General features: G+C 39.8%; 1 protein-coding gene across 2 annotated transcripts in view; it reads left to right on the top strand.

The window, feature by feature from the left end:
* Positions 1 to 21052, top strand: part of ARHGAP10 (Rho GTPase activating protein 10) — a 256918-nt gene that overhangs the window by 149407 nt on the left and 86459 nt on the right. For both annotated transcript variants that reach the window (XM_070415283.1, XM_070415284.1), the window contains 2 exons: positions 5647 to 5721; positions 12076 to 12163. In XM_070415283.1, coding sequence (XP_070271384.1) covers positions 5647 to 5721; positions 12076 to 12163 — 163 coding nt within the window. The remainder of the gene's footprint in view (positions 1 to 5646; positions 5722 to 12075; positions 12164 to 21052) is intronic.

The following is a 21052-nucleotide window of genomic DNA, read 5'->3' on the forward strand; positions in this document are numbered from 1 at the left end:
TCATCTCCAGATAGGTTTGGTGTGGAATAACTTTAAAATAAATATGTTTTTATTGATTTCAGAGAGAGGAAGGGAGAGGGGGAGAGAGATAGAAACATCAATGATAAGAGAGAACCACCAGTTGACTGCCGCCTGCACGCCCCCTACTGGGGATCCAGCCCACAACCCAGGCATGTGCCCTGAGTGGGAACCAAACCGTAATCTCCTGGTTCATAGGTTGAGGCTTACCACTGATCCACACCGGCCGGGCGGAAATTACTTTTAACATGGTGAAATACAAATATTCACACTGATTGGGGAAAATAAAAACTCAACCTGATGTCAGGTCAAGCGTTCAGATTTTTTGGTTTTGTGAATTGTGCATAAGATTGTTGGTTAGTTTTAAAATGTAATTAAGTGTTAAAATTAATTATGAGCCACTCTCAGAATAAGGGAATATCACTGTGGTGTCAGAAAGATGGTATTTTATCTGGTTTTGAAGGTCTGGATAGAACTTTATTTTTGCTCACTGTTGAATCTTTGCCAGCTAGACTGGCACCTGCCACATATTTTATAAATAATATTTGACAGATGAGTAATTTATAGGAGAAGGGAGGAGACGTCCACTTGAACGTGGATGTGGAGAAGGGAATGCATTTGGTTATTGTGGGCCAGTCAGTGGTCTGCTCTGATTAAAGCGAATACTCCACACAGTGCATGTGGGTAGGTGAGGTGGGGGCCATAATCGGTGTTTATGCCTTACATACTTGTTCATCTGAGGAGTTTGGGCTGGATTGATGGCTTACTCTTAAATGGGAATGGAAGAGAACTTAGATAATCAGAGGTTTGGAAAATGAAAAGTTAAAAAAAAAGATTATCTTCCAAATGGATTATGGATGTATGTGTTTCCTGTAAGGGTGCCTTAAAAAATGTGTGTGTATCACATTTAAAACTGTCTAGAAACAGAGATTACTCTGAGTTTGAAGAAAATGCAGACACTGACCTGTTGAATTTGGAAAGTGACAGGGAGGAAGTCAAAGAAAATTTCAAAATCCTAATACTTGGTGATTAGAAATAGTGATCCCTTTGGCTGAAAGAGGGAAATTTGAGAGAAGCTGGAGAAAATAGGCTAAACCCACTGACATGACTTGGCATATTGAGTGGTTTGTATCCTTTAAAGTCTTTATTAATATCTTTTGTGTGATGTATTTGTAGATATAAAGCATGCTCCAGTTTCCATAGTCCATAGCATCTAAGAACAATGCAACAGAAAATCTTACACTACTTGAGCGTATGTGTTTTACATGCTACTTCCTAGCTGCTTTTGTACAAAGTTTATTTAAATTTCATTAAAAAAATAAAAGCTGTGCTGAGTAGCATTAATTACCCCTTGCACCTTTTTATTACGCATTAGCAATTAACTCTACTTCTCGCAGGATGATGAATTTGAACTTGATCAATTATCTGATAGTAATTGCCAGTACAAAGTGATTATTATTGCTGAAGTAATATTTTTATTTAATTTCTCCATGTATTTCAGGCACGTTTATTTGACTGTAGAATATGGCTTGCTCTTTTGGCTTCTGGCAATGAGGTCAGACTGTTTTAGGTCTCTCAAATAGAGTAGTATTGGTTGGGGGGGAGGTGGGAATCTTCTGGTATTTTAAACTGCCATGGCCTTCTGGACTCCAAGAGGAGGAAGGAATGAAGCTCAGCAGGTTCACACTCTGAGTTGACAAATATCTTTCCTTTTTTCCAATTCCTGGCAGAACTGACCTGCATTTTCCTCCTCCCTTGTAGTCAGTGAGCATTCCCCATGAGGAAGGTGCGTCTCTGCTACTTAGGTTCTTTAGCGTTCTGAATAGACTGGTCTAGACTGAAAGGGTGGCCTTTGCTCTCCGGTTCTTGGCTCTGTTGAGTAATTGAGAGAACACGTGTGGGCATCACCTCTTTTCCCTCCCATCACAACACGGGGTGTAGGCTACTGTCTGTGATCTCAGAGGCAGCATCCAGGCTGGGAGCTTTCGCATCTTGCCCAAGCTCTCAGCTCAGGAGTGACTGAGCTGTGATTGGAATCTAGTTCTTTAGACTCTGTCTAGTATTTAGTTTTCATCACTTCAGGCAGGGAGACAAAAAGCAAGTATGGCCCTAGCTGGTTTGGCTCAGCGGATAGAGTGTCGGCCTGCGGACTGAAGGGTCCTGGGTTCGATTCCAGTCAAGGGCACATTCCCGGGTTGCCAGCTCGATCCCCAGTAGGGACGTGCAGGAGGCAGCCAATCAATGATGTTCTCTCATCATTGATGTTTATATCTCTCTCTTCCTCTCCCTTCCTCTCTGAAATCAATAAAATATATTTAGGAACTCATACAACTTAACAAAAGGAAAATAAACAATCCCATCAAAAAATGAGCAACAAACCTAAATAGATACTTTTTGAAAAAACAGAAGGCCAAGAGACATATGAAAACATGCTCAAAGTCACTAATCATCTGAGAGATGCAAATCAAAATGACAATAAGTTACCATCTCACACCTGTCAGAATGGCTATCATCAAGAAATCAATAAATGATAAGTGCTGGCAAGGTTGCAGAGAAAAAGGAACCCTCGTGCACTGCTGGTTGGAATGCAGACTGGTGCAGCCACTGTGGAGAACTGTATGGGGTTTCCTCAAAAAACTAAAAATGGAACTTCCATTTGACCCAGTGATCCCACTCCTAGGAATATATCCCGAGAAATCAGAAACACCAAACAGAAAGGATATATGCACCCCTATGTTCATAGCAGCACAATTTACAATAGCTAAGATTTGGAAACAGCCTACGTGCCCATCAGTAGATGAGTGGATTAAAAAACTGATACATCTACACAGTGGAATACTACGCTGCTGTACTAGTAAGAAGGAAGGAACTCCTACCATTCACAACAGCATGGATGGACCTGGAGAGCATTATGCTAAATGAAGTAAGTCAGTTAGAGAAAGATAAATATCACATAATCTCACTCATTTGTGGAATATAATGAACAATATAAACTGATGAACAAAAACAGATCCAGAGACAGAGAAGCATCGATCAGACCGTCAAACCTCAGAGGGAAGGTGGGGGAGGGTGGGGGGAGGGGGACAGATCAACCAAAGGACTTGTATGCATGCATATAAGCCTAACCAATGAACACAGAAAACGGGGGGCGGGGGTGAGGGCATGAGGGGGGGTGGTGGTGGGGCAATGGGGGGATAAGGACACATATGTAATACCTTAAGAAATAAAAAAAAAAAAAAAAAGTATACTCTCATGGGCAAATTTCATGGCCTGTTTGGTGTTTTTTTCTTTGTTTTGAAAACTTTGGAGATTAGAGGCGTCATCTCCTTGTCAGCCTGTCAGTCCGTTGTGTTCAACATGCATAGTGCAGAAAGTAAACACATAGGCAGAAATCTACAGCTTTTTGGAGAAATAAATAAGTCACATGTTCTGGAAGTCATTATTTTCTGATGAAAGTTTTTAAGCATAAAAAGAGTAGAGCCAAAACCGGTTTGGCTCAGTGGATAGAGCGTCGGCCTGCGGACTGAAAGGTCCCAGGTTCGATTCCGGTCAAGGGCATGTACCTGGGTTGCGGGCACATCCCCAGTGGGAGATGTGCAGGAGGCAGCTGATTGATGTTTCTTTCCCATCGATGTTTCTAACTATCTATATCTCTCCCTTCCTCTCTGTAAAAAATCAATAAAATATATATTAAAAAAAAAAAAAGAGTAGAGAAAGTGGTGCAATGAACTCCCATTTTTGTTGTCGCTCAGACTCAGTGATTACCAGGATTTTGCTGCAATTGCTTTATCTATCCCTTCCCCCTTCTTAAAGTGAACCTAACACAGGTCACTCCTTTCAGTATCTAACTTAAAAAATACAAACTATTTTTGACATAACCTTAATGCCACTCACAGTTTCCTGATTGCCTCCAAAAGTCCTTTTAAAATTGGTTTATTCAAATCAGTATCAAAACAAGGTCATGTGTTCAACATACTTAATGTTTGACAGTAACTTTTCTTGCTTTTCTTTCATGCCTGCTGTACTCAGGGATACTTTGCTTGCAAGCTACAGAGAGAAAATGCAGCGATTTGGTTTGTTTTGATGTAGAGTTTGAGTGATGCTTATTTAAAATTTCAGTTTCTCATCGGATGGTGCATTTAACAGCTCTGAACAACAAAAACAGCTTTGCCGCAGTTTTGAATGCATATCTATGGTCTTCAAGAATCATCCAAACAGTGATTTTTTGCTGAGTATTAATCGACACTTTATTATTTTTATTTTTTTACTAGTGGCCCAGTGCACGAAATTTGTGCGGGGGGGGGGGGGGGGCGGTGGTGGTGGTGGGGTGTCCCTCAACCTGGCCTGCACCCTCTCCAATCTGAGAACCCTCGGGGGATGTCTGACTGCCGGTTTAGGCCCGATCCCACAGGCAGTCAGACATCCCTCTCGCAATCCAGGACCGCTGGCTCCTAACCGCTCACCTGTCTGCCTGCCTGATCGCCCCTAACCACTCTGCCTGCCAGCCTGCTCACCCCCAACTGCCCCCCTGCTGGCCTGCTTGCCCCCTACGGCCCTACCCCTGACCTGCTCGGCCCCAACTTCCCCCCCTACCAGCCTGCTCACCCCCAACTGCCCCCGCCCTGCCGGAATGCTTGCCCAAAACTGCTCCTCCTGCTGGCCTGATCACGCCCAAATGCCCCCCACTGTCGGCCTGCTTGGCTCCAACTGACACCCCCCTGCTAGCCTGCTCACCCCCAACTGCCCCCCCTGCTGGCCTGATCACCCCCAACTGTCCTCCCCTCCTGGACTGATCTCCCCTAACCACTTCTGCCTCGGCCCTGCCACTATGGCTTTGTCTGGGCTGCGGCCACGGCTGGGGCAACCAAGGAAGCCAAGCCTCCACCTCCCACCCGGTCTCCATGGCTGCAGCCGGTGCTGCCATCTTTGTCGTGTCAATTTGCATATTCCCTCCTTATTGGCTGAGGGTGCTGCCATCTTTATTGCCAAGTGATGGTTAATTTGCATAAAACCCTTTTATTAGATAGGAATATATTTAAAAGTTTTTATGTTTTTTAATTGATTTTAGAGAAAGAGGAAGGAAGAGGGAAAGATTGAAACATCAATGAGAGAGAAACATCAATTGGCTGCCTCCTGCTCGCTCCCTACTGGGGTTCGAGCCTGAAACTCTAGGCCTGGGCCTGACCTGGATGGAGCCAGCCATCTTATGCACAGGACGATGCTCAACCAAATGAGCCACAGTGGCCGTGGAAGCACCACATTACTTATAAAAGGCTGAAGTTTTAAAGAAGAAAATGTCAAGAATAAGTACACATAATAAACATTAAAGTTGTGTATTTTACACTATATTGGTATACATGAATACTACTTAACTAATTTCATTGACATGAATTCATTACATTTTGTCCACATGGAACATTGTTTATGACATGATTTTCCAACCATAACTCATGAATACCAAGCTGCTAAACAAGTTAGTAAACACTTGCTTTTGTCAAACGTTATTTTTATACTCAACAGGAATGCTGTTAATGTGAGTTAGCAAAGATTTCTGAAAGCAACTGTTTGTTGACAGATTTTAAAACATGACAGTCTCGTATTTTGTTAACGTTTTGTCTCTTCCAATAGGTATAAATGACCAAGGATTGTACAGAGTTGTGGGGGTGAGTTCAAAGGTCCAGAGACTTCTCAGTATGTTGATGGGTATGCCTCTTTTCTAATCATTTTCCATGCATGATTTGTTTATGTTCATTGACATCACGAATTAATGTTTCATAGTCACGTCCAGCATACTTGCGAATCCATTCTCTTCTGCTGCCTAGCTTAGTTTTCTCCCAGTTGTCTCTGAGAGGTAGATTAGTGTTTGTATCAGCACAGATTACCCACTTCCCCTTGACTTACTAAAAAATGCAAGAAAAGAAAAGCATTAAGTTTCCACATCACACAGGAAAGTAGCAGCCAGGCCTCTGGTATGGCTTCCAAATTGGCTGTCGAGAGTCCTGACAGTCCATGTGATTGGACAAGACCACGGGGAGGTGCTGATTTTTATGGAGCTTCCCAAACTGTCATTTGACAGCAAGAGTCTGGTTCTCAGGGGTCCGTTGGTATTCACAGGGACTTGTTTGTAGTTTGCACCAGGCTCTCCTCCAGAACCATGCACGCCCCATCTGTGCTGATAACACAGTGTTCTTTGGCATCGCAGACCAAAGGAAGCCAGAAAGTGAATGCGTTTCATCACCCCAGACATTATTGGGATGACAAAGCGCTTTTCCATTGCACACGGCTGCCAGTGCAGTGCCACCTGTAAGATGCCCGCTTCTCCCACCCCAGAGCAGACTGCCTCTGGAGGAGTGATGCTAGCTCATCAAGCTTGCTAAATATTAATTAATGTGCTATCTCACCTTAATTAATCAACATTCACAATGCCCTCAGGCATACCATCGATGCATTTAAAACCTGTCTGCATCTTAAAGCACTGTAGCAAAGACTCATTTTTAGGAAGCAGAAACCAGGATGAATAAAACCATCAATTGAGATGTCACAAGATAGGATTGCTTGTTTGGCTGTATTGGAATTAAGGATTTAATAAGCAACAACCTTTTTTTTTTTAAGCTATTAACCACAGGTAGAAGTTTCCCATCATCAGTTGGAGACCTCGTTAGAATACATCCACTCCCATGAGCTGCTTTATTTTCTGCCTCTGGTTTAACTTGGGTTGCCGTTTTGGCAGTCAGATTTTCCCGTTTGCCATTAGCGGTCTCCAAATTAAATAGGCTCAGGTTGCCAGTGGTTCAGTAGCAGCTGGAAGAGTTTAATGGGTCTATAGCATCTGCTTTTAGTTCATTTTAAAATTAGAAACACTTTTCTCATTTCCAAGATGGTGTTATGATGATTAGAACTGGAAGGCTGTTGCTCTCAGAAGGGGGGGTTTTGGCTGACAGGCACACACTGTGGCCGTCACTTGGTCCTAAGGATCCTGCCACTATTTTTATTATCTCCTGTTCATATTCGGGGTCAGTTCCAACAGGGTGCCTCTGTGGCCACCCCGAAGTGTTAAATTGCCCCCAAATTTGTCTATTTGTTCTTAATCTCACAAAATCTCACGTGATTTGTATCCTTGAACTCCAAGGGTAGTTTCTTTCCTCTGCTCCTGGGAAATGTCTCGTTGACAGTCCTTAACTTGCAAGGTGTTTTAAAATAATCGAAGCCCTCAAAATCTCATGACCTGGAAAACTGTTTTTTGCTTTCCGTGAGACTCAAAATAGAGAAGTCCAGGACCCAAGTGTGACAGCCTCAGTTATGTTGCTGGCAAAGGAAAGACTGTGTTTTCAGTGGTATTCTGCAAACAGAGGAAGTTAGAAAATTGATGTGAGGGAAAGATGCTGGCTTGTTCGTTTTGTATTAAGTATTAATTCATTTAAAGGGGCTGTAAAATAAATTATTTTACTTAATCTATAAATAATTCCTGGTATGAGTTTAAGATTGTCAATCACAAATTTTGGATTTTTATTAGCATTAATATTATTTTATTATTACTTTCTCACCAACTCAAACTTTAGCTCTTAACAAAACAGATTTACCCACTTTCCTAATAAATTTACAGTTTCTTTAAGATATGTCTTTACTTTCATTCTGATTCAGCAAGTGTTCAAATTCAAATAATTTATACTTCTTCCAAAAAAAAAGAATTTTAGAGTTTCTGAACAGCCGTGTATAGAACTATTTCATAGACATTCTTTCTCTCCAACTTCCCCATCTCTATACATTATTTTAAGATTATATATCTTAGTGAAAAAAAATTGACTGAGTCTGCCAGATGTTTAACTTTGCACTTTTAAACCAATCAATGTTTCCTCCCTCTCTAGGTAATTAATTCTGATAAGTTTGCTCATTTGTAGTACTGTGCACTTAGTTTTAAAAATTACTACTCCTCCAGGTAATGTTTATTTCAAATTTGAATTTTTCAAAGCACCTTTTGTTTGTAATGCATTTTTCTTTGTACAAATGAAAAATGATATAATTTTTAAGTATCTGAGAAAAAGTTCCAAGTCATCTTATACTTTTTAAGAAGAACTTTGATTTACTTAGTTTTCTAGTTCTTGGAAAGGAATGCTTACTTTGGTATTACTTTTCTATTATTGCCATTTTTACATACATTTTTTTGTACTGTTTAAAATATTTTGAGTATTCCTTAATACTCATATGTAAAAGTTCGGATGATTTCGAAAGAAAGGATGCCTGCTCAAATCTTACAAGTTTTCTTCACATGTTCCCATTTTCCGTATGTTTCCCCCATTCATATTTAAGATTAAAAGAGAAAAAAAATCTATTATTCTTTCTTCTCCTCCTCCTCTCCTCCTGCCCTCCTCCCTCCCCTTCTCCCTTCTCTCTACCCCTTCTCTCCTGTCTGACTGCCAATGTGAAATACTAATGGCAGTTGACAATGGAGTCAGTAGTACCCTTCCAGGCCTGGGCACGGAGGGTAGTGGTCTGCTGGATTCCCAGCGGCCCCCTAATTTTCCCTGGACAAAAATTCTTAAGTTCCCAAGAGAAAATGTTCAGGTGAACAATTTGCCTTCCTTCCCTTCACAGATGATTTTCCTTCCCTTCCCTTTGGCTCCAACAGAGGGCGCACTTGGTCTCAAAAAAAGTTTTGGGTTTTTTGTTGGTTTGATTTTTAGAGAGAGCAATTGGGAAAGGCAGGGAGAAGTATCAGATGAGGTGTCTTTGGGTGAGTCATTTTTTTAGTAAGTGGGGTGAGAATATAACAGATTACAATAGTTATGGGTAGTTTAGAACTGAGAAAAGTTAGAATTTCACATGTTCTGCCTTTTTCCCCACTTGGAATGAAAATACCAGAGCAGGGAGGAACTTGTGAGAAAACGTGATAGTAGCTTGTGTGTGCTGGTGAATGTGGTGGTTATTTCTACATAAATATAATTTGCAAAAAAAGATTGGATGCTTTTAAATTTAGACAGAGAACCATAGAAAACAAGTAAAACTAATTTAGAAGTGTTTTGCTTAAAAAATTAGCTTCTTTACATTGTAGAACAACTTTTCCACATAGATTGGTGAAAAAGTAAACTAATAGCTGAAAAAAAGTTCATTTTCAGAATTCACTCAACCACTGTGCTTCCTAAGTACTTTAAAATGAGACCCCAGTGAGTGCCAACACTTACATTTAGGTTGGGCTGGAAATTTCCTGTTTCAAAAAAATGACCACTGGTTAGTTATAAAATTATGAAACATAATCCAAATAAAAAGCCAACTGTTTGGATCTGTGCTTGTTAATTTAAAATTTTAAGTAATCCACCAGGTGGTTCCCTTGGTCAAAAAGGAAGCAAAATGTTTACCTTATTTACAATAAGACATATATTCTCATGTAACAGTCCAATGCGTTTTAAGTTTGAATCCCAAATAAGTTATTAACACATTTATCTAGTCCCAGTGCATCCACTGATTGTAAAAAAACTGCTATGATAATTGAGTTATTTGAAAACAGTAACATTTAAGGGAGGATCAGTACCATAGACACAATGTAGTTATTACTCCTGAGGTAGCAGCTATGTTTTATTCCATGAATTCAAAGGATGGCTTTTTTTTTCATTGAAAAAAAATATGGTTCTCAAAATATAGAATGATAATTTGGTAGAAAGCTGAAAATAAAAGATTTCATTTAGAAGCCTTTCCTTCAGAAGGATTTAAAAATGGTGATTTTCTGGGAGCAAGTTGATTGAATATGTTATCTGACTTGTATGTTAAAATGAGATTTAAATAATTGATGTAATGAGAGAGAGAATATTCAGTTACTGAAGTAATTGGTTGGCAAAGCCTTTAGAACAGAATTATTTAGCCCCAGTTATAAAGGATTGCACCTTTAATCAGGGTGCCTAATTTGATTCCTCGAATGTACCTGTGGCTTGTCTGACAAGCTCAGTAACAAATGAGTCCTGAATGGTAGGAACTGATCAAAATGTAATCAGTGTCAGTTGCCATTGTTGTAGTTTATTGCATGCCGCTGTCAGTCGCTGTAATCAAGGACTGCTGAAGCGCTTTAAAAAGTCTCCAGACTTTTGAGTAATTGACTTCATATGTAGGCTGTTATGGCTGTGAAATAACCATCACTTCCTGTTTTACTTGATTTTCAGAAAGTTCGAGAATAACATTGAGTTGTCATCCATTCTTCTTCATACCCAAGCCTAAAACTTTTTAAGAGGCATGGATGACACCATGTGGTGGTCCAATTTTGACAGCTTTGTCTTTTTAGTGCTTTTAAAGAGGAAATACTAACATGATGTTACCCCCCCCCCCTCCCCCCCATAGACAAGTGCAATGTAAGGGAGGAAAAGAAAGAACAAGTTTTTTATTTGTTTAGTTGAAACATCATTCTGGAGTGAGGGAGAAAGAAAGTCCCCTCCACGAATCTCCTCTTTTCTCCTTTGCGTGAGGGGCGTGCAGAAAGGCAGACATGCTTATAGTGATTGTTTGAGATCATTCATTATAAACCATCTGCTCCTCCCTCCCTCGGAGGCCGGTACCGCCACTGACTGCTGATATTTGCAGTGATTCAGTGATGGTAATTACCTAGTCATTTAATAACTTGTGGAAATCCGTACACATCCCTGATTTGCTCTGTTGCTCTCTGAGAGCTTTTACCTGACCCCCTTTCTGCAGGTGAGGGCCTCAAGTTCAGATGGGTTTGGAACTGATGTGTGTGCAGTGGGGTTTCCACAGAGATTGCGCCCGGGTTTGTGATCCCAGCGCTGCACTCTGCCCTGTGGCCATGCCACACGAGCCATGGTAGCCCAGCCTTACCAGGATCAGAGATGCCACCCAGCTCAGAGGGCTGGCCTTCCCCACCATCCAGGACTGACTTTCTCCTTTTTAGAATCCACTGCCTCCCTTCCCCCCTCCCTCCTTCCCTCTCTTCCTCCCTCCCTCCTTTTCTCTTTTTCTCCCTCTTTCCCTTCTCCTCCTCTTCTTTCTTTTTTTAAAAAGCCTCATGTCTTCTTTGAGTTTATTAGGTATTTGAAAGGCCATTTGGCCAAAACCGGTTTGGCTCAGTGGATAGAGCGTCGGCCTGCGGACTGAAAGGTCCCAGGTTCGATTCCGGTCAAGGGCATGTACCTTGGTTGCGGGCACATCCCCAGTAGGAGATGTGCAGGAGGCAGCTGATCGATGTTTCTCTCTCATTGATGTTTCTAACTCTCTATCTCTCTCCCTTCCTCTCTGCAAAATATCAATAAAATATATTAAAAAAAAAAAAAAAAAAAAAGAAAGGCCATTTGGTAGAACACATCATTAACACATTTGTAGGACAAAGAAAACTAGTTTAATTTTAGAATGAACGTCAGAAATGTCACACAGGGGGTTCCAATAAATATTTCCTGGATGAGTGAATCAATTCTAATATTAATGTGAAAGAGTACCCATAAATGACGGTTTAATTCTGTGTGTCATCATATTTCTATTTTGACTGATCATGTATTAATTTTCAGAAATATGATATGATGAGTACAAATCTTAGGCATGTAGGACCAAACTCATCCTTTCATCCCACTGACTTCACTATTCTAATAGTCATCTTGCCATTAACAACACTGCCTGTTTCCTGTCCTAACGCAGTGTGACAGCTATAGTGCCACCTGAGCAACCAAAAGTATACAGACACTGCAAATGCCCCATTCTCTAAACCATGGCTACCGAGTCCCAGCTTGAATAATGATAATATTGATCATAATAATAACAATAGCTATCCATGCTTTGCAGTGGTCACTGTTGAAATGCTATACTATGTCCAGTTCTGTCCGACTCTCGGCCCAATCCCGATCCTCTTATTTTGATCTCCACGACAGATTTTCTGAAGTGTTAGAAATGTCTAATGCTAGGTCATGGCTTACAATATTATAAGAAATGGTATATAATGTTTTTATAAGAAACCACAGAATTAATTATTTGTGGTTTGGCCACTTATAAATGAAAGCTTTGTGAGCCAGTCAAGAGGGCCTTTGAATGTTCAAAGTTTTAATTATTTTTTCTCTTTTGCTTGCTCACTAGATGTAAAAACCTGCAATGAGTTGGACCTGGAGAATTCCAGCGATTGGGAAGTGAAGACAATAACAAGTGCCCTGAAGCAGTATTTGAGGTAAGCTCCTCCGAGTACCAGGAGGGAAGCAGGGGGGACGTGGACATCCAACCCAGCAGATGCCGACTCTGCACAGACATCTTAATAGTCAAGTTAAACCTTAATAAAAGGAGAACATGTATGAGGTAGCCAATAATGTCCCAGAAAGTGAGTTAAGTAGGGGAACATCAGGTAGGTAAATTGCAACAGAAGAGAATTGGAGGGAGCAGACTGAGGTGTAGAAATAGATGTCTGTTGTAAATGTGAGTTTTAGGATGTAAATGCTATGAAACAATAGAGGAAGAACGCTATTTATTGCATTCACTGAATTTTTTTTTCTGGCTATAAAATGATTTTTTTAAAGCTTAAATTTAAACCATTTGATCTTAAAGGCTGAAATGATAAAACAAATGCAGAGCTATTTGAAAAGAAATTTACTTATTGAGGTTTTAAGATAAACTTCAATTTTCCATTTATTATAGAAAATATTTAGGACTAGAATTAGAAAAAGGTTCATTATCTCCATGAGTCATTAAGCTTTCTCTAAGAAATAGAGGAATTTGATGATTAAAAAGCTTAAGGTTAGATAAAAAAGTAAATACCTAAGAAGTACAAAAAGAAGTGAATAAGCCAATGGGAAAAAAGTCCTGGCAGCTGCCTCTCTGGTGTGGCTCAGTGGTTGAGCTTCGATGCATGAACCAGGAGATTGAGGTTCGAGTCCAGGTCATGCCTGGGTTGTGGGCTCGATCCCCAGAAGGAGGTTTGCAGCAGGCAGTGGATTGATGATCTTTTCTCATCATTGATATTTCTCTCTCCTTCTCCCTTCCTCTCTGAAATCAATAAAAATATAATTCTAAAAAATCCTGGCAGCAGTGCTTAGCTGTGGTCCTATTGAGGACATTGGTTTTTCTTTGGCAAACATGACAGCTCCCGCGGGGTCAGTTCTTCTGTCTAACACCTAGGCTTGTTTTTCAGGTAAATATTGTTGGCATTCCAATGAGCACATTAGAATCAACTTATTATTACATATTTCATATTTATATAAAATTTACATATTTAAAAAATTTCAATATAAAAGCAGAGAGATTAGTGTAAAGGATCCTCATGGCCCCATTATCTTACCTTCTTCAGTTACCTACATGCTGCCTTCATATTTTATCAGCCTTCCTACCTGCCACTTTTTTGGTTAATACTTTAAAGATTTTGTAAAACATCATGTTGTTGCACCCATAAATACTTGAACATATATGTCAAAAAAGATAAGGACTTTAAAAAAAGACCATTTCCTAGCTGGTTTGGCTCAGTGGATAGAGTGTCAGCCTGCGGACTTCAGGGTCCCAGGTTCAATTCTAGTCAAGGGCACATACCTGGGTTGCTGGCTCGATCCCCAGTAAGGGGTATGCAGGAGGCAGCAGATCAATGATTCTCTCTCATCATTGATGTTTCTCTCTCTCTCTCTCCCCACTCCCTTCCTCTCTGAAATCAATAAAAATATACTTTAAAAAAGACCATATAGAAAAGATAAGAGGGATATAATTATTATATCTAACAAAATTAATATAATCAAGTACTTAGTCTTTGTTCCATTTTTACGAATTTTTTTCAAAAAGTCTTTTTATATTTGTTTTAATAACTACAGGATTTAAACAGTGCCAACACATTTTACTTGGTTGATATGTGAGGGTTTTTTTTTTTATTGATTTTTTTTTAGAGAGAGAGGAAAGGGGGAGACAGAGAGAGAGAGAGAGAGAGAGAGAGAACATTGAAACATCAATTTGTTGTTTCATTCATTTATGCATTCATTGGTTGATTCTTGTATGTGTCCGACCATATCCATAGCCTTGGTGTGTGCGGATGACACTCTAATCAACTGAGCTGCTTGACCAGAACCTGGTTGATGTGTTTTACTAGGTGTACTGGTTAATAATGGCAGATTTTGTAATCAAAGAAAATACGATAATTTCAAAAGAAACATCAAAAGTGCTTTATTCAAAGTAGTGTCCATCGCTAGCTACACATTTCCCCCATCTTTCAGGTAATTTGTGGATACCGTCCCAATAGAACTTTCCTTGCTTTGAGACAAACCATTCAGAGACCCAATTTTCCACTTCGTATGTTTTGAAGTGCTTTTCAGAAAGTGCATGTGCCATTGATCGGAACAAGTGGTAATCTGAAGGAGCAAGGTCTGGTGAATATAGCGGGTGGGTTAATACTTCCCAGGCAAGATCTTTTAACGTGTCTTTAACTGGTTTTGAAGTGTGTGATTGTGCGTCATCATGAAGCAAAATTACTTTGCTGTGTCTTCTGGCACATTCTGGTTGTTTCATGATCAAAGTGTGGTTCAGATTGATTATTTGTTGTCAGTAGCGATCAGTATTAACGGTTTCACCTGGTTTTAGAAGCTCATAATACACCATACCTTCCTGATTCCACCAAACGCAGAGCATTGTCTTCTTTCCAAAGCGATTTGGCCTTGCAGTCAATGTTGATGGTTGACCTGGATCAACCCATGGTTTTGTGCATTTGGGATTCTCAAAATAAATCCACTTTTCATCGCCAGTCACAATTCGATGCAAAAAAGACTTCCTTTCGTGCTCTTGAAGCAACATTTTACTGATGACTTTTCGGTTTTCCATTTGTCTTTCGTTCAGTTGATGTGGCACCCATTTTCCTTCCTTTAAAATCTTTCCCATTGCTTGTAAACGATCGGAAATTGTTTGCTGAGCAACGTTTAATCTTTCTGTAAGTTGTTTTTGAGTTTGACACATATCTTCATCCAATAATGCTTGTATTTGTTGGTCTTCAAACTTTTTCCATTGACCTGGACGTTCTTTGTCTTTCACATCGAAATCATCACTTTTAAAGTGTTTAAACAAGCGTTTACAAGTATCTTGAGATGGAGCATGTTCACCATAAGCTTCCCGAAGTATTCAGCAGCACTTTTCTTCAAAATAAAGTAATGAATTAAAACTTCCCACAAATGCTCCTTTTTTGGCATGAAATTCAACATTTTTAAGCGTAAAAATATCTATGATGTTAACACCTTCAGAAAATTTGACATATGAAGTTTTGAAGCTTGTCAATACAATAAAATAGCATACATATCAAATTGCATATATATCAACATATGTGTAACTCCATCTATTGAAAAAAATCCACATTATTAACTGCTATACCTAGTAAGTTGCTTTTAATCTGCACATTCTCTTCCCTCTGCACCCTCACCCTTCCCCCCATCATTTTTTTTTTGGTGAACCTGGGTCATTTATTAAAAGAGTTTTCTGTTTTTTAGTTATGGCTGTATTTTGTGTCCTTTTGGTGTCATTTAACATGTTTCCCTAGCTGTCATATTTCCTGTAAACTATTAGTTTAATCTATAGACTTCATTAGATTGAGGTTAAGGTTATTTATTCCAAGAACATTTACATATTGCAAGAATGCATCATAGTGGTGCTATATTCTTTGTTTTTTTTTGCATCGGGGGGCCTGTGTTGTCTGGCTGTTCTACTTTTTAATGAAATTAAAATATATCAATAGGTTCTGGTGTGTATTACATATTTTCGAGTATTTTATTTAAGCCAGATGTTTTTAGTCACTTTAAACTTTTATTCTTCAACAATGAAGTACATTATTATTATCCCTAGTCTATAGAAGGACACAAGTTAAATCTATCTGCCTATGTCTAATTTGCCATTAATGGTGCTTGAAAGCACCAAAACTACTAGTTTAACCGACTAGTAGTTAACAGGTATAGATGAGGATTACAGTAAAAATGAATCTTGTTAGCCACCCTGGGATTAGAATGTAGCTTCCTGAAGACAGACGTCTTATGTTTCATGCTCATTGCAGAATTCCCAGCATCTAGAGCTGTACCTGTCATTCAAATATGAGAGCAGTGGGTCTCAGCTGGGGATGATTTTGCCCCCCCCCCCCCAAAAGGGGATATTTGGCAATATCTGGAGACATTCCTGGTTGTCACCATTGCAGGAGAAGGGGGGGTGCTACTGGCATGTGATGAGTGGAGGCCAGAGATGGGCTGCTAAACATCCTACAGTGCAGAAGACAGCCCATTCTTTCTCCCAGTTGGCCAACATGCCAATAGTGCTGAGGTTGAGAGAGCCTGTGTTAGTGCATGACTGAAAGAAGGGGAGAGGGATATGAGCATAGAAGGAATTGCATGTTACTGACTAGCAAAGGGAGCTGCCACTCCAGGGGGAAGCTTTAAACTCATTTGACTATTTGGTAAACTCATGCCTAGTATAGGTAAGGGGTTGACCAAGGTGATTCAGTTACTGGTGGGATAACTAAAGACAAAAATCCAGTTATTTTGTAGTGAATGGCATGTTTTCCCGCTGCTCCACATAGTTCTTTTTTTAACCTCTGTGTGAGGAATTAGTTTAATGGTTCTTTTTTTTTTTTTTTTTTAAATATATTTTATTGATTTTTTTTACAGAGAGGAAGGGAGAGGGATAGAGAGTTAGAAACATCGATGAGAGAGAAACATCGACCAGCTGCCTCCTGCACACCCCCTACTGGGGATGTGCACGCAACCAAGGTACATGCCCTTGACCGGAATCGAACCTGGGACCTTTCAGTCCGCAGGCTGATGCTCTATCCACTGAGCCAAACCGGTTAGGGCTAGTTTAATGGTTCTTGACACACACTGTAGCTTGTTCCTTATGGCCCTGGTCTTGTGTTGCGTTCTCTGCCTTTTTCTCTCATCACGTTGCTGCATCCTGTCAAATCCCACTTTGAAGCAAACATCACTTACAGAAGAACATTATGAGACGCTATATGTGTCCTACAACTTCCCTCCTAACAATACCCACCTTCTGCGTGAACGTGATGAAGTGATGAACATGAACTATCAGGTGCCTCGGAAGGTTTGAAAGGTTGCCGATCTTTTCCCCTGTGTTATGTTTAGCAACTGAAAGTGTAGTCATTAGGATTTGACACTTTTTCTGGTGATGTGCCAAATGTACCTCATTTTGACTACTCAGTTGTGGCCTAAGCAAATGCTTTTCTTTCAGCACAAGGAGTAATAAATACATTGTGATGGTCGAGAGCGTGGGCGCTGGAGCCAGCCTGCCTTGACTGGAATCGCAGCTGGCGCAAGCGCATGGCACAGAGCTGCAGACAGCCTTTCTCACGATTGCCCTTGAATTCTGCTGCAAGTAACCCTGCCACCTTAGGGGATGGGATGTTGGAGGTTGTGGAAGGGAAGTAACCAAACCCCCAAATGGCAAACTAAAACAAGAAGCAAAACCACCTCCCAGGGACTGGACAAAAAAAAAAAAAGATGTACGGTGGACATGCATATGGTGTCTCCCTCTTTCTTCTACTGACTTGAGGGAACTTTTCTATAACTTTAGTACTTAGAGGGCTGAATACCAGCCCTCTGATTGATTTTGACTTTCAGCAGTGTGTTCATTACAACAGTTTCCCATGTGAGGGGACCAATGAGCTGTTTTGTGATGTTTTTAGTAAAATGATTTCACCTAGAGGACACTTTTAAAGCCTGCAAATTGGAATGGGACTTTAGGGAAAGAATTTGCCAGCATTGGTCAATATTATGATTTATAGTCCCAGACAGATTGCAACGGGTGGCAAAGAGATGTAGCTCAGAAACACATTGGGTTGGAAAATTGAGGGGTGCTGTGACTCAGGATAATACATTTTGTATGGGGAACTTGTCATTTGTATTAACAGTAATTAATGTTTGCTTTTAAAAAGCCTCACCTGAGGATTTTTAGAGAGAGAAAGAGGGAGGGAGGGACGGGGGGGGGGGGGGGGAGAGCGAGAGAGAGAGAGAGAGAGAGAGAGAGAGACAGAGACAGAGACAGACAGACAGACATGGAAGTGAGAGAGTAACATTGATCTCTAATGCTTACTTTTTATGCTTCATTGCCTAGCAGACATATGGCTATGATGTAAGAAGCTTGTAGAAGCTGTTCAGATACAAATTCATTTTTATTGAAAATGAAATTCCCTTGATGGTTTTTCTAAGTGTTCTCATTTTTCCCACTTTTCTTTTCAGCACCCTTTAACTTTCACTCTTTGCCCAGTAACAGTTTTCCTTCTTTGCTTCATCTTGCTTGTCCTCATTTTGAAACAGAAACCCCAATAAATTTACTTCTCTCCCTTTATCTAGGCTGTGGTATAATTGATTTTGTTTTTCTTCTTTAAATGATAGTGTAGGGCAGCGGTCGCTAACCAGTTGGTCCGCAGACCACTGGTAGTCCGTGAGGTCCGAAAGATTGGCAACCACTGGTGTAGGAGATGAAGGGAAGGAAATAAGAGAACAGTTTTCTTTAGTAGTTAAGTTTCAAAGTCTACAGTTGTCAGTGCGTGCGTGCCTGTGTGTGTGTGTGTGTTTGTCTGTCTACTGCACCATCATAAATTGCATGCAGGGAACATAACCTAGAAATGCATGTTTGCATCTATTTTGTTTGTAAACAGTTTTATTAAAGTATAATTGGCATACAATAAACCACATATTTATAGCGTACATTTGGATAAGTTTGACGTGTATGTATCTGTGAAGTCATCACCATAATAAAAATAGGGACCCTCTCATCACCCCCCAGTTTCCTCATGCGCCTTTGAAATCCCTTGCTCTCATACTGCTCTCTTCATCCCTTCATTCCAGGAAGCAACCGTGGTCTGCTTTCTGTCACTATATAAAAAATGTTGTATTTGCTATAATTTCACATATATGGAATATCGTCATACAGTCCTATTTGTTTCCTTCAAATCTTTCACTCAGCAGAGATTCACTTACGTGAATTCTGTTGTAGCATAGTTCATTCCCTTTTGTTGGTAATTAGTGTTCTATTATATGGGTATCCCACAGTTTTTTTTAATCTGTTCACCTGTTGATGGATATTAGGGTTGCAGCTTTTGGCTATTAAAAATGAAGCTACTAAAAACAATAGAAATGTTTGAGGGAGCATAGGTTTTCATTTCTCATGGGCAAATCGGATTGTCGGTAACATTTAAGTTGCATGGTCGGTGTGCCTTTAACTTCTTGGTAACCTGACAAACTTTTTCCCAAAGTGGTTGTGCTTGTTTACATTTCCACCAACAACATGGAAGAGTCTAATTTTCTCTACATCCTTGCCAGCCCTTGATATGGTCAGTCTTCTGGACTTTAGCCATTCTACCAGGGATGTGGTGGCATCGCATTGTGCTTTTCAGTTGATGCTTCCATAATGACTAATGGTATTAGATATTTTTATGTGCTTTTTTGCTTTTTATATGTATTCTTGGGTGTCTGTGTCTTTCACACAATTAAAAAAACTGGGTTATTTTTCCTCTTTTTGTGTTTTGGTCATTGTTTATATATTTTGGATATAAGTCCTTTCTCACATAACGCGCTTTTTAAATGTCTTCAGCCTATGGCTTGTCTTTATTCTTCTAAGAGCATCTTTTAAATGGTTTTTAATTTTAATGAAGTCCAATTTATCAATTTTTCTTTTTATGGGATGTATCAAGGAAATCTGCCTAATTCAAAGTGACAAAGGTTTTCTATTTTCTTCTAGAAGTTTTATAGTTTTAGGTTTTATACTTAGATCTGTGGTCTATTTTGAGTTAATTTTTGTGAAGATATGGGGTGTGGATCCAAGTTCACTTTTGAATATGGATGTCTAGTTGTTCCAGTACCATTTGTGGGAACAATTATCTTTTTCTTCCCTGAATTGCCTATTGAGATGATCATAGAGTTTTTCTTTTATAGTTTTCTAGAATGGTTAGTTGCATTGATTTTGTTTTAATACTAAGGCAGTTAAATTTTTGTTATAAGCTCATGATGTATTATCTTTTTATTTATCTTTGTGAATTTGAGTTGCTAATATTTTATTTAGAACTAGAGGCCCGGTGCATGGATTCATGCACCGGTGGGGTCCCTCAGCCTGGCCTGCACCCTCTCGCAATTCGGGACCCCTTGGGGGATGTCAGACTGCTGGTTTAGGCCTGATCCTCAGCTAACCCCGGCCCGCTGTGCCTGCCACCGCCACTCAGTAGTGTTGCCGCGGAGGCAGGAGAGGCTCGCGCCACTGTAGCTGCACTTACCAGCTGTGAGCCTGGCAGCTGGTGCCCATTGGTAAGCTGAGTTGCACTCCCACTGTGGGAGCGCACTGACCACCACGGGGCAGATCCTGCATTGCGCATCTGCCCCCTGGTGGTCAGTGTGCATCATAGTGACCGGTCGACTGGTCGTTTGGTCACTTAGGCTTTTATATATATATAGATAGTTTCATCTATATTCATTATATTGATCTGTAGTTTTATTTGTATGTCTTTAATTTGGAACTAAGGTAATTCTTATTTCAAAGAATGAGTTAGAAAATATTCCCTCTCACATTTTCTGGAAGAATTTGTATATAATTGGTGTTCTTTCTTTTTTGTTTCCTAGAATTCCCTGGTGAGGTTATCTGGGCTTAGAGTTTTCTTACTGGCAAATTTTAAAGTACAAATTGAGTTTCTCAAATAGATGTGGGAATACTTGGGAACTTTGGGAGTTTGTGTCTTTCAAGACATTTGTCTATTTCATCTAAGTTGTTGCATTTGTGTAAATTAAAACTGTTCATAATATTGTCTTTTTTGTAATACCTTTAAAGGCTATATCAATTCTGCAACTACCTCTCTTATTCCTAACATTGATAATTTGTGATTTCATTATGTTATTTCCTAGTTATTCTGGCTAGAGTTACCAATTTCATTGATTATCTCAAAGAACTGGGTTCATTCATTTTCTGTCTTGTTTTTATTTTCTATTTTACTGATTTCTGCTGTAATTTTTATTTATTTATTTTTCTGTTCTATTTATTTGGGGCTTACTTTACTCTTTTTTTTTTCTGGCTAAGATGAAAAGTGAAGTAATTGATATAAAACCCTTCTTCTTTTCTAATA

Source organism: Myotis yumanensis, unplaced genomic scaffold (genome assembly GCF_028538775.1).
Source record: "Myotis yumanensis isolate MYYU_CA2020_CCGP unplaced genomic scaffold, mMyoYum1.0.hap1 SCAF_5, whole genome shotgun sequence".
In the NCBI taxonomy this organism is placed as follows: domain Eukaryota; kingdom Metazoa; phylum Chordata; class Mammalia; order Chiroptera; family Vespertilionidae; genus Myotis; species Myotis yumanensis.